The sequence below is a fragment of the Amblyraja radiata genome, chromosome 7, assembly GCF_010909765.2.
Source record: "Amblyraja radiata isolate CabotCenter1 chromosome 7, sAmbRad1.1.pri, whole genome shotgun sequence".
Classification (NCBI taxonomy): Eukaryota; Metazoa; Chordata; class Chondrichthyes; order Rajiformes; family Rajidae; genus Amblyraja; species Amblyraja radiata.
The window spans coordinates 63,763,833-63,777,898 of NC_045962.1; the positions used below are offsets into that span (position 1 = coordinate 63,763,833).

Below are 14,066 nucleotides of genomic sequence, written 5' to 3' on the forward strand. Positions count from 1 at the left end.
ACCACCTGATTCCTTTAGTAATAAGGGCCACATCTAACTCCCTCTTAAATATAGCCAATGAACTGGCCTCAACTACCTTCTGTGGCAGAAAATTCCACAGATTCACCACTCTCTGTGTGAATTTTTTTTTTCTCATCTCGGTCCTAAAGGACTTCCCCCTTATCCTTAAACTGTGACCCCTTGTTCTGGACTTCCCCAACATCGGGAACAATCTTCCTGCATCTAGTCTGCCCAACCCGTTAAGAACTTTGTAAGTTTCTATAAGATCCCCCCTCAATCTTCTAAATTCTAGCGAGTACAAGCCAAGTCTATCCAGTCTTTCTTCATATGAAAGTCCTGCCATCCCAGGAAACAGTCTGGTGAACCTTATCTGTACTCCCTCTATGGCAAGAATGTCTTTCCTCAGATTAGGAGACCAAAACTGTACACAATACTCCAGGTGTGGTCTCACCAACGCCCTGTACAACTGCAGTAGAACCTCCCTGCTCCTATACTCAAATCCTTTTGCTATGAATGCTGACATACCATTCGCTTTCTTCACTGCCTGCTGCACCTGCATGCCTACTTTCAATGACTGGTGTACCATGACACCCAGGTCTCGTTGCATCTCCCCTTTTCCTAATCGGCCACCATTCAGATAATAGTCTACTTTCCTGTTCTTGTCACCAAAGTGGATAACCTCACATTTATCCACATTATACTGCATCTGCCATGCATTTGCCCACTCACCCAACCTATCCAAGTCACCTTGCAGCCTCCTAGCATCCTCCTCAAAGCTAACACTGCCCCCCAGCTTCGTGTCATCCGCAAACTTGGAGATGTTGTATTCAATTCCCTCGTCCAAATCATTAATATATATTGTAAATAGCTGGTGTCCCAGCACTGAGCCTTGCGGTACCCCACTAGTCACTGCCTGCCATTCTGAAAAGGACCCGTTTACTCCTACTCTTTGCTTCCTGTCTGCCAGCCAGTTCTCTATCCACATCAATACCAAACCCCCAATACCTTGTGCTTTAAGTTTGCATATTAATCTCTTATGTGGGACATTGTCGAAAGCCTTCTGAAAGTCCAGATATAACACATCCACTGGTTCTCCCTTGTCCACTCTACTAGTTACATCCTCGAAAAATTCTATAAGATTCGTCAGGCATGCTAATGCCACTCCTCTCTTATCCCCAAAGCGCCATAATCTTCAACAAAACAAATATAAAATGTTAACTGAATGTGAATGGAATGATCTGCCACCTATGGTCTTCCTGGCCATTTATAGCCCCGTCTTCCGACCCTACTCCTGACTCGCAAGTTATACTGTTAATTCTGGCCAAATTGGAGAGGCCAGGACGCTAAAATTGAGTAAAGGCTTCTGGGCTGCTAGGCCATTTGGTCAATTTAAATGTGCCTTCTGCAGAAATGGGACAAGCTGCAGATTGGTGCCTAGACAAGCTGCAGATTGGTGCTTGTCAAGAGCCTAGATAAGAGTTGCAGGAAGAGAATGAAACAACTGCAGATTCTGACAATTAGGTGTAAATTGCATGAAACGGATTGAGTGAATGCAAACCAGACATACACATTGTAAATATTGTTGCAAAGCTTTACTTTGCTAGATGTTGATTGGGTTAAGTGTTGAGACTTGTCTGGGTTTCTTGAATATCTAGGCACATGTTGCATAATTCATCTCTGTTAACCTGCATGTAGAAACTTCGTTAGATATATTGTATTAGTCACTGTATTATTGGGTTGGGGAAATGTCTATCATGTACTGCGTTCATCGATATCTGTTATTGGACTGTATAGAGATCACTCCCATGTGGTTCAGCCCCTCAAGGTTCGGGGACCTATAAAAGGCCGCTCTCACGAGGTCCTGTGTCGATCTTCTGGGAGAGCGCTTAGAATTGCGTTACCTTCTATAGTGTCTCTGCTTAAACAAGGCTAGGGGGGGCTTGGTCAGGCAGATACGAGGATCGAACCCACATTGGATACGTATAGTAGTGGGAAACTGTAATTGTGTCTTTCCAATACAAAGTTTAGATGCGCAAGTGCTTGAATCGGTGGTTTTTGACTGAAACTAGACTGGGGGAAAGCTTAGAATGAGCTATTTACAGTACCAGCAAGCCCATCTTCACCCACTGTATGGTCCAGTGCACAGATGTTGTTATGATTCACATTGTAGCTCCTTGGGACAGCGCTTTCTTCGGGTTGCCGCCTCCGACAGAACATGCTCAGTGCTGCTCCCTACCTTCTCACCTGCTGCTGTTTTTTGCTGCCGACAGTGGCTTTGTCTGCTCCCCACGCCAACTCCGCTGCCTGCTTCTCCTGTTGCTGTGTCCTGTCGGCCTCTTGCCTCCCCCACCGCAGCTGCCTCCTACTTCTTCAGAGTTGCTGAAGAAGTACCTTGGAGGTGACAGCAGGTGAGTGGGGAGGGAGCCCCATGGTGACCTAGCGAATCCTGTCATTAGCAGCGGCCTGATTAAAATGCTGTCCCCAGGGGCTATAACATGAGCCTCAACAATAGCCGTGTGAACTAGGCACAGACCAGTGGCATCGGTGCCTAGTTTTAAAGTGCTGGAGTAACTTAGCTAACTGAACCAGTCCGAGGAAGGGGCCTGATTTCACCTATCCATGTTGTCCAGAGATCCTAACCTGCTGAAATACTTTAGCACTTTGTGTCCTTTTGTGCTATTAACCATCATCTGCAGTCATCGGCAATAACGGACACCACTCCATCTACTATGGTCCGTTATAACAAGGGTTTACTTGAAATGGACCATAGTGGGAGAAGGAGGACGAGGCCAACTGGAAAGAACGATAGGGAAAGGTAGTGGTGGAACCGGTTGCTGATAAAGCCACTGGCGACAGCAATGAACAGCAGCTGGAGAGGGGGACAGCCCTGCAGTGACCAAATGCATTCTGTCGGTGGTGGTGGCCCAAAGAAAGCGCTGTCCCCATGGGCCGCAGCAATAGCTGTGCCTCTGGACCGTGTAGTGGATGAAGAAGGGCTTGTTGGTGCACCTTGCGAGAATTTTGAATTTGAATTTGAATTTGAATTTGAATTTCAAATTCAAAATTCAAATTCAAAAATTCAAACATGAGCCGCAGCAATAGCTGTGCCTCTGGACCGTGTAGTGGATGAAGAAGGGCTTATTGGTGCACCTTGCGAGTAGGGTGTGGGCTCGGAAGGTGGGGCTCTAAACTGCCGGGGTGATGGTGGGAGGCAGGGATGGGTGGGCAGGTCATTTGACAGTGGTCCATTTACAGAGAGATGGTGGGAGCCGGGAATGGGTCGGCAGATCCGTCCCCTATATCCAAAATCCATAAGGGTGGTATTAAAATTAGGTTTTCCTGTATTGTCTTTGTAAAACAGTTAGGAGAGAAGATTGAGAGCATAGTTGAAAAAATATTTTGGGAATATGCCTTTTAAACCTGCCCAGTAAATTAGAGAAGGCTTGACAGGAAGTTCAGAGCTCCTCTGAACTTGATGAGGAGTTGTGGGGTGGTGCATGGGGGCCAGGCAGAGTTGAAACACAAATAACCTAAACATTGAGCCAAAAGAGATAGAAATAGACAAGGCCAATGAGGGTTTTCAATGTTTTGATGTAAACAAATAATTATTTCACCAGCAAGGGACACGACCGGAAAGAGCGCTCGCCACTCGCTATGCCACCTGTGGCCGCTGAGGGAATTTCAACTGAGCTCTCATAAATTTTGTCCGGATTATAGGGGTGGGTGGACCATCATTTACTGGAAAATTGGTGTTCAACCTGTGCAAGTTATAATATATTCCCAAAGCAAACACATGTCTTTCATCATGTACAATTATTATACAATGTTATTATTTTAACAAAAGCAGTAACACTACAGTAATGTGGTTCATTTATATCTGTCTTCCCAAATGGCTCAGCAAGCAGAGGGTGACTTGCCATGTACTTTTCAAACAATGATTACATAGCGAACATCGAACTGTACCACATTGGAACAGGTTCTTTGGCTCATAATTTCAGTGCCAAACATGATACCAAGTTAAATTAATCTCCTCGGCCTGCATGTGATCTAAATCCTTCCATTCCCTGCATATCCATAGAATCATAGAGTGATACAGTGTGGAAACAGGGCTTTCAGCCCAACTTGCCCACACCAGCCAACATGATCCAGTTACACTAGTCCCACCTGCCCGCATTTGGTCCATATCCCTCCAAACCTGTCCTATCCATGTACCTGTCTAACTGTTTCTTGAGCAACTGTTTCTTGTCCAAGCCTCAACTACCTATTGGCAGCTTGATCCATGCACCCACCACTCTTTGTGCAAAAAAGTTACTCCTCAGATTCTTATTAAACCTTTTCCCCTTCACCTTAAACCTATGTCCTCTGGTCCTCGATTCACCTACTCTGGGCAAAAAGCTCTGTGCATCTACCCGATCTATTCCTCTCATAATTTTATACGTGGCTATTTAAAAGCATCTTAGATGCCACTATTGTGGCAATTCTATCGGTATCATTGGTGAGGACAGTCCTGCTAATAAATAAACTGAATATTCAGTTTTGAATTGGGAAAGAAGGAGGGAGCGATGAAAACATTGAAATCTCAACCTCATGTTCTCTATCATGCATCTACCCGATCTATTCCTCTCATACATCTGGAGTGTCTGCCTGATGTTTTCTTTCCTCAGGCTGAAATTTGTTTATTAATATTTGCTGAACTCCGAAGACATGATTTTCAGCGTTTCTTTGAAGCCCATAGGCTACAATTAATGCCAGAGAATAATTCAGGATCTGCTGCCAACAGTGTTACTGACTTAAGACTATTGTCTACTGATGTGAAGTATTGGGAAACAGTCAAAACTCTTTTCGCACTCTTCAATATTTGTATCTAATGGTAAAGTGGAAAACAGTAATATGATGTTGCCCTGAATGCTGATCAAGCTAACCTCAGTTTGTTTTCATGTCCACTCCTATTTTCCTTAGCCCATTCATCACCAACTCCAAAGCAGACCATTAAAATTGCAAATTGCAAAGTCAGTATTATGGAAAATTTGCACTCAGCTCTTTGTGGTTGTTTTTCTTGTGAAGCAGAGAATTCTGCCATAGTTCAGTAAGCACCAGCCAGCACCCAACGCAATAATTTAGTACATAAGCTCTATTTTCAGCCTAGCTCAGCTTTTATCTCACCTCTTCCCCACGGTAATTACAGCATGTATAGACTGTCAGAAAGTGACAATCTGTCTGAATTATAGCTCAGTGCAAATTATGTACTTTATGTTACGATATATCCTTCACCTTTAATTTATCAATTAATTTGTAACTATATTTCCGTTGATATTTAAATAGTTTGGAACTGAAGGCTGCAGTCTTGGTAAAACACAAACTTTACCCTGCCTTCTGGAAAACAAATTGATGCAGTTAGCAGTTCTATCTTCAAGGGCACAATACAGTCTATTTGCTCGTCATTCATGTCCAATTTTCTCCTCAAATTGTAATTGGGAGAGTATTGAAGTGGTTATTGCTGCTGGAATAGAATATTGCATAGTGGTGGAAATAGAATTGCTGCAGTCCTTTAACAAGCTCCTGAGTGAGCAGGGCATTTCCAATTATACCAAGCTAAATTGTTGGCCACTGATGCAATTATGAGGAATGGTCTATTGTCATCTCCTGGAGTCTTGCTTCATTGCCTCAGAAGAACACCTCTCTATTCAGATAGAACACAGAACAGTACTGCACAAAAATGAATCCTTGAGTCTACAAATGTCTGTGTTGAACATAATGCCAAATTGAATTAATGCCTTCTGCTTGCAAATAATCCATATCCTTCCATTACTCACATATTTATGTGCCTATCTGAAAGCACTGTAGAAGTTACCATCGTATCTACTTCCACCACCGTCCCTAGCAACATGTTCCTGGAACCTACTACTCCATGTAAAAAATATGCCCAGCATACTGCCAGGTCTGTGCATAAACATCTGTCGGATTTCCCTATGCTCTAGAGAAAACAATGCAAGCTAGGCCAACATCTCCTGATAACTAATACCCTCTAATCCATGCAGCGTCCTGATAAACCACTTTTGAACCCTCTCCAAAGCTTCCACATTCTTCCAGTAATGTAGCAACCAGAACTGCACACAATACTCCAAATGTGGCGTAACAGCGTAACCAATACTTTTTGATGGCACAAAAAGACCAAAAGAATACTTTAGGTTGTTTTTATGAACCTTTTATATAATTATATGTATGGTAAATCCATTTGAGCACTGTCTATATACATCACAACTCAATATTATTTTTCACAAATTAACTAGAAATATTACAAATTTGGGTTTAAACATTATGATATGGATATACTCAATTTCTTGTTTTATATACTGTACATCAGCAAATTGTACAAAAACATTTTCATAACGAATATTTTCATTAAACCAATAAGTTAGTTTGTTATAAAAGTGTAAAATATGGAAAAGAAATGTCCATGCATTGTTTTAGTCTCCACAGTTGCTGCTGAATATTGATGGATTGACCATTAAATTTATAACATTGTGCAATTTTCTGCTCAGATAAAATATAAGTTGAACACTAGGATACAATTAGAGCTTGTTTCCAATTCTCCTAGTGTAACAAACTATGTAGACAGTTTCAATGTAAATTAAAAAAAATAGCATTTTTTTTTTATTGGGGGAAAACTCAGCATAGCAATGCTGTTGCTCTACATTATTCAGATTTTTTTTAATATTACACTTTATGTCATGTTACTTTATAAGGAGTTGCCAATATTCCTTTTATTCAGTGTCTCAGACTTGTGGCTAGTGACAGATTTGTAAGCACCCATACTTCACATTTGCATAAATTAATGGAAACAAATGTTTTTTTTTGTCAGAAACAAAAGTGAAAGGCTAAATTTAAAATTAGACTTTGTGCAGTTGAATGAAAATCAAAAGATTGCAGTTGTTAGAAATCTGAAATAAAAACTGAAAATGTCGGAAACATTCAGCGGGTCAAGCAGCATCTGTGGAAAGAGTTAACGTTCTAGATCAAAGACCCTTGTTTGCAATTAGGAAATAAAGAAAGCAAATAAGAAACAAGGAATTGCAATGCTGGTTTACAAAAGAAGACAGTGTGCTGGAGTAGGCAACAGGAAAACACAGGCTGCCTGTCCCGCTGACTTTCAGGTTGGGACCCTTCTTAAGACTGATTGTAATTTGGGGGGGGGGGTGCGAAGAAAGCTGGAAGAGAGGTGGAACAGGACAAAGCCTGGCAGATAATAAATCCACACAGGCGAGGAGGTCTAAAGGAGGAGTAGGCCAAGTCCGTATTAATTACAGAGAGGATGAAGATTCAGGAAATATTTTTGATCGCCATGTGTGCTGGGGTAATAAATTGTTCATGAAACAATCTGGTTGATTGTAAAACCTGTGAAATGAAGGCCAGAGCTGTAGGAAATTACCTGTATATCAAGTCAATGCAGGTGCAGAAAGAACAGGTAAGTATAAGTCTGAAGAAGGGTCTCGACCCGAAACGTCGCCCATTCTTTCTTTCCAGAGATGCTGCCTGTCCCGCTGAGTTACTCCAGCATTTTGTGTCTACATATGTTTTAGAGATGGATAACCCACAATTGAACAGGGCTGATCTGATATGAAAAGGTATTTGTAATTGTTGAATTTGACATTGCGTCTAGAATGCTCCAACAAAGCGCAGTGGTAGATGTGCTGCTGTTCTTCAAGCTTACATTAGGACTTGTTATAAAAATACAGGCCACAGACAGGCAGTTCTGAGAGGGATGGAGAATTAACATCATCCTACATCCACTCTGATGTCTCTCTGTGACCTGCATTGCTATTATGAGTCCCAATGTAAGTTATATGTTCCTTTAATTCAGGACTAGAAATAACTAGGCCTTGTATGAAACTGCGCATGAAATTTGGTTTGAGATTACCAATTGATTGAATATTACAATCGCAGTGTTTATTTTAGTTTATTATGCCTGTGTTGGCTCTTCAAAAAATTTACTTAATTGTTCCAACTGCAGTATTTTTCCTGCTCCTTTTCTATCAAATATATGGCTATAAAAGGGTTATGATATTTTAAGAGGAATAATTCAAAAAAAGATGTTTTGATTTATATTGTGATTTATATTATATGCATTATTGTGTTTAAATTTGTTAGAAATTGATTTTAATCTGACGCAAATATTTAATCTTACTTGCATCTCAAAAGGATTCCAAGGCTCCAATGAAAATTTCTTTATCCTCACTTGCCATATACAATTGCTTTCTTCAAAGAATCAACTGCAATCAGCGAGTACAGGGACTTAGTTTTCATGAACATTTTTTTGCTCACATTAAACTGAGGGACGTCAGTAGTAGGGAGAGGAGCATTTTGCACTGTAGCAATTATTTCAGAACTGCGCATTCCTGGACAAACGGAGACATGGGGAAGTTGCAAAACTGTGCAACAATAGGTTAATCTTATATTCATCACTCTTTATTAATTCAGACATTCCAATTTGCCCTATTAATCATCTTTCTATCTCTAATTGTCAATTGTGGCCAAATTATAGAGTTGTGTGATGAGAATTAACAATCTCTAAATTTTACGTTAGCAATACACGCAATGAGAATGAAAAAACATGGACTTTCACCACAATATTATTTTTTTCCAATTGGAATAAACATCAGCAAGGGGTTCCAAAATATTAGCACCATTGAAATAAAAGCAGAGAATGGCGTGATGTTGCAATACATAACTGTAGTCAAGAGTCATATGTTGTGAGATTCAGCTTGCAAACACTGCAGTGTGAACTTTAACTGTCTTAGTAGGTCCCATGAGAAAACAAGATTTCATGCCCATGAGGTAGTCAAACTACAGGGGAACACTGTGACCAAAAAGGTACAGTCTACCATCCTGTAAAATGACTTCAAAATTATATTTAATTGATTATATATAAATTATGCAATAACTTACAGCAACATCTTTGTTTCCTGCAATTAACATTTCAGTTATATGGCAATATAATTTTTCGGGGAAGGTTAAAATCACTTCTTTAAGATGTATTGATGTGAAAATATACGGGCCGTGACGCATTCCTCACATCATTTCACCACGCAGCTCTGTGAATGCGTGATCCACTGTGATAACTGCTCACAGGTCAGAAGAACCGGTTGTAACACTTTCACCTTATCATCCACGTCCAACTGGAAGCTGCAATGGATGGAAAATATGGTGGTATGAATCAAACTAGATTTTGCATCATATCAAAGCAGGATGTTACATGTTTATATTGGCATGGTAACAACTCTGAACAACCCTTTGAGAACAGGCTTGAGTACAATTAAAAGGGACTCAATTTTAATAACTGGCATGGTAAACTTACAGACTGTAAAATCAATTGGGGTGCTAAATAGACAGAGTTCAGTGAAGTGAATCCTAATTCATATTTTGATTAGTTCGACTTATTTTTGTCCTATTGATGGAATGCTTTCCTTACCTCCCATCAACCTCAATGGTGACATTTGAACTATCTTTAAATGGAGAAACAAAGAACTGCAGTGCTGGCTCGAAGAGCCGAATGGCCTACTCTTGCACCTATTTTCTGTTTCTATCTTCTGAGCGAAAATGTTGCCCAAGAAGATTAAAACCAATTTCTACATTCAAACTTGTTGCAATGGACAAAATAGCCATCAGATGTTAGCTGTCTGTTAATAACGATTTCCAAATTCCGGGCTGTAAGTAGTTCTCAACCTTGCCAATTTCTTCTTGAGTCGATGCTGCTCACTATTTGAAAGCAGCAACAATAGTAAGGTTAAACGAGAACTTACCAGTTCGAAGTTTGATCGTTATTTTATGAGGAGTACGTTGAGGGAATACGTGAAGAAGAACCCCGCCAGGACGCATGCGTGTCATTCTTCAAAGCAGCGGTGTGAAATCACAGATAACTGTAATGACTTAAACATAGTAAGATTAGAGAAGAAATACCAGTTGAGTATATGATCATGGGTGGGAGCGGAGGGCACGTATTCCCTCAACGTACTCCTCGTAAAATAACGATCAAACTTCGAACTGGTAAGTTCTCGTTTAATCTTACTATTTTACTTCGGAGTCACGTGAGTGACTACGTGAAGATTTCAAAGCTCTGTGATTTCATGCCGTGGAAACGAGTCCATGCATCACATCTGCCTTAATGACTGTAGGAGGAATTTGTCAACATATTTTAGACATGAATCCGACATTGAAATCCATGAATTGATTAACACAAATTATAGCCCCTATTTATGGGGTAATTAAATTACAGAACTTAAATTGTTTCTGCAAATGTTCCAGGTTTAATGACTGGTTTATGATAAAATAGTTGGAATGTTTTTCCCCTGACCATCCTGCTGCCTTGAGGATTTGGTCCGTTGGTTCATCCAACTGCATAGCTGCCGATGTAGCTGCAGCCCTGGTGGAATGAGATTTAAAAATATTAGTATCCATCCCAGCCTGTATTAGAACCTGTTTCAGCCATCTTGAGATGGTCTGGACCATCACTCTTTTGTGTGGTTGCTTATGGCTGACTAAAAGTGCCTTCTTATTGCCTCTGATGATTTTCGTGTTCTCCATGTACAACGACAAATGTCTTACTATACAGAGACGATCATCTGTTGGGTAAGACCTAAATTCTATATTGAGGCCTGTTGATCCCTGTCTGTTCTGCTTTACTAATTCATAAATATGAAATGTAATATTTTCAGATGAAGAAGTCATGTGTCCAGTCTTAATTTATGTAATGACTGTACCCTTTGTGCCGTGACCAATGCCATTAGCATGACTGTTTTTAATGTCAGTCTATGTAGGGACAGAGCTGTTGCTGGAGACCAATTCCTGAGCATCTTCAGGACAATACTCGCATCCCATATTTGGGAGTACCTGGTTCTTGGGGGATTAAAAATTCCCCTCATAAGTTTAGTTACCAGTGGGTGAGTCCCAGCAGAGTGACGCACTGTTCCTTGCCATAGATAAGTTGATAAGGCACTTCTGGCGCAGTTGATGGCACTATAACTGAGCCCCTCATCATAATGGAGGCCTGCCATGTATTCCAGAACAGACGGGATGTTCATATCTCTGTAGGTGATGCTGTTTTTGTGACAATACATCTCCCACTTCCTGATATAGACCAGATACTGTTTTTTGGTGGACTGTCTGTGGCCCGCCGAAATCATGTTCACTGTTCGGTCCGTCAGTCCCAGCTGTAGTAGTGGTATTTTTAAACTCTACAAATTAATAAATTCAAATAGTTATGGCATGGGTGGCTATCCCTTGTTACGGGATGAACCAATAAGTCTGGTCTATTCGGGATGGTGATACATGGTTCTAATACCATGTTCAGTATCACTGGGAACCATGGTTGAGTAGGCCAAGCGGGTACTACCAAAATACCAGACGCAGAGTCTTGCTGTATTTTCCTTAATACCCGACTGATGAGGCAGAAAGGAGGGAATGCATAAATAAACAATTCCCCCCAATGCAGCGAAAATGCATCTGTTGCCGCTGCCCCATGGTCTGGTTCCCACGAAACATAATTTGATAACTCGTGATTAAGCCTGGATGCGAATAGATCGTTATCTGGTGTTCCATATCGTGCTGTAATATCAGCAAATACTTTTTATTCAACATACATTCGGTGTTTTCATTAAATTTGCGTGACCTGGTGTCTGCCACTAAATTTAGTTTACCTGGTAGGTAAGTAGCTGACATCCAAATATCTCTCTGGATACACCACTGCCAAATTGTATTAGCCAGATTGTCACATGATGTCGATTTGTTTCCACCCATGTCGTTGATATATGCTACCACGGTGGTATTGTCAATCTGTAGTCTAACATGTTGGTGATATGACCCAGTACAATATGACTTCAGGCCATAGAATGCACCCAACATTTCCAGGTAGTTTATGCCCAGTGTTAGTAATAATGATGCCTCCTGAGCAGTCCATCTACCTCCACAGCTGGAGATGGAATTGGTGGCACCCCAACCAAGTGCACTGGCATCAGTTTGTAGCACCATAGAAGGGTTGCTGATAATGATTGGATTGAAACAAAGCCAAATGTTATCTATCCACCATTTTAGTTCCATTATAGCTTTGATTGGTAGGTTCATTGGTCTGTCAAAATGACCAGCATTGATTTTGAGTGCTTGTATTTTTGCTCTCTGTAAATTTTGGTAATGTAAAGGTCCAAATTGTGTGGCTGGAAAAGCAGCCACTATTTTGCCAATTACTTTTGCTACCAATCTGATGGACGGTTACTGATGTCAATGAGGTTATTGCAAGCCTCTATTAAGTCTATAGCCTTTCCCTTTGGCAAAGTCACCGACATGTGAACTGAGTCACTGGTGAACCCCAAATAGTCCATAGTAGTGGAAGGCGTTAATTTAGATTTAACTGGATGGATAATAAACCCCAGTTTTTCAAATAACTGTTTTGTGGCTGTTACAGTTTGTTTGGCAAATTCCAAAGTTTTGCCCACAATAAGTATGTCATCTAGATATGCCATGACCATGTGTTTTCGTTTCCGTAGAAACGCTAGGGCTGGTTTCAAAATTTTTGTGAACAGTCTGGGGGCTGATGTTAACCCATTTGGCAGCGCTCTATACTGCCAGTGCTGTCCTATCCAGTTGAATTTTAAGTAACATCTGTGGTCACCTCGTATAGGCACTGAATAGTAAGCATTTTTTAATCGATGCTAGCCATGAAGTAACCGTTGGAAATCAATTGTTTAGCAGTAACAAAGGTTTCCATTTTAAAATGAATATCTTGTACAAATGTATTCAATTTGGTCAGATCTATGATGATGCGACAACCACCATCTTTTTTGATTTTGGTAAAGATATAGGACACGAATTCTGGCGGTTCGTGTTGGGATTTTTCAATTACCCCTTTTGCGTAAGGCCGCTCCAGTTCAGCCTGCGCTTCTGATTTTTCATTACCGGAAAGTACGAACATATGTTGAACTGGAGGGCTGTACTTGTGTATAATTCTATTCTATATCCCTGGATACTGCTTAAAATATAAGTATCGGTAGTTAACATACTCCATGCATCCAGAAAGGAGAGTAATCTCCCCCCCCAACCTCCATGCTCCCTGCAATTTGTAGGGAACCAGACCAACCTACGTCCATAGTTACCAGTGGCAGGTTTACTTCTTTTTCTAAATCCTTCGTTGATGTTGAAGCGTCGGTGTCTGGGTTTGTGGTTTGGTTGATGTTGGAGGTTTGCGTATCTTCCAAGAAGGCCGGTCTGGGCCATGGCCTAAGAAAGACTCATGTTTGGTGTACCGGAACTTCGAGCTTTCACCAGTCGGTCTTGTTCTACTGGTGGGTGCGTAAGGGTGCTGTCTATGGCCGTGTGTTACAAAGCAGTGCCAGTGCATCCTGTTGGTCCTGCGACATGTCCTTCTCATCCACTGTGCGGGTGAAAGCTGTTATCCCCGCTGTTTAGGAGTTTCCATATACAATTATTTACTACAGGAAACATTCAGGGATATACAGTTACCCGGTGTCAGGTGTCCTCCAGGTTTTGGCCAGTCTGGCCTGGCTGTATGAAGTTGGACACCATGCCCAGTAGATTTTCACGTTCCTGCACCCCCTGCACACTTGATTTCTGTTCTGCAAACCCCTCTTCAGGATCAGCCCAGAACTGACCCCCAATACTCCCCTCTGACGAGGGAGAAGCACTGTGCAGCCCTACAAGAGGTGCTGCTGTGGGTTTTACATAGAGCCCACAGTGACTCGACTCCATTTCCCGGGGCCTGTCACGTTGGAGCAAATGCTCCACACACCGCTCCATCCGGCTCCAGCGCTCACGGTCGCTGGCCGCCCGCGGCTGCTCAAAGTCGGACTAATCTGAGTCCACGACTTTGATGGTTTTTTGTCTTGCCTTACCGCCCGGCCGTGGAGTGGATCTGGCCGGTGCGGAGGCGACATCGGGCACAGCTGATCCCATTATAGGTGATTCAAGTGCCGCTGCCCGCTGCTAGCCCACCAGCTTTGTCGCAGCCCGTTGGTTTCTCCACCTGTAATCAGCATGGGAAAACACAAAAAGACCGCAGC

General features: G+C 41.6%; 1 protein-coding gene across 3 annotated transcripts in view; it reads right to left on the reverse strand.

Moving 5' to 3' along the window:
- The window catches only part of LOC116975511 (von Willebrand factor D and EGF domain-containing protein-like), a 244,904-nt gene that overhangs the window by 8,997 nt on the left and 221,841 nt on the right, over positions 1–14,066 (reverse strand). For 2 of the 3 annotated variants that reach the window (XM_033024697.1, XM_033024696.1), the window contains one exon: positions 8,032–9,183. In XM_033024697.1, the coding sequence (XP_032880588.1) occupies positions 9,163–9,183 (21 nt within the window). In that variant the 3' untranslated portion in view covers positions 8,032–9,162. Of the gene's footprint in view, positions 1–8,031; positions 9,184–14,066 lie in introns of those variants that run through there. The other variant, XR_004412640.1, reaches the window with a different exon arrangement.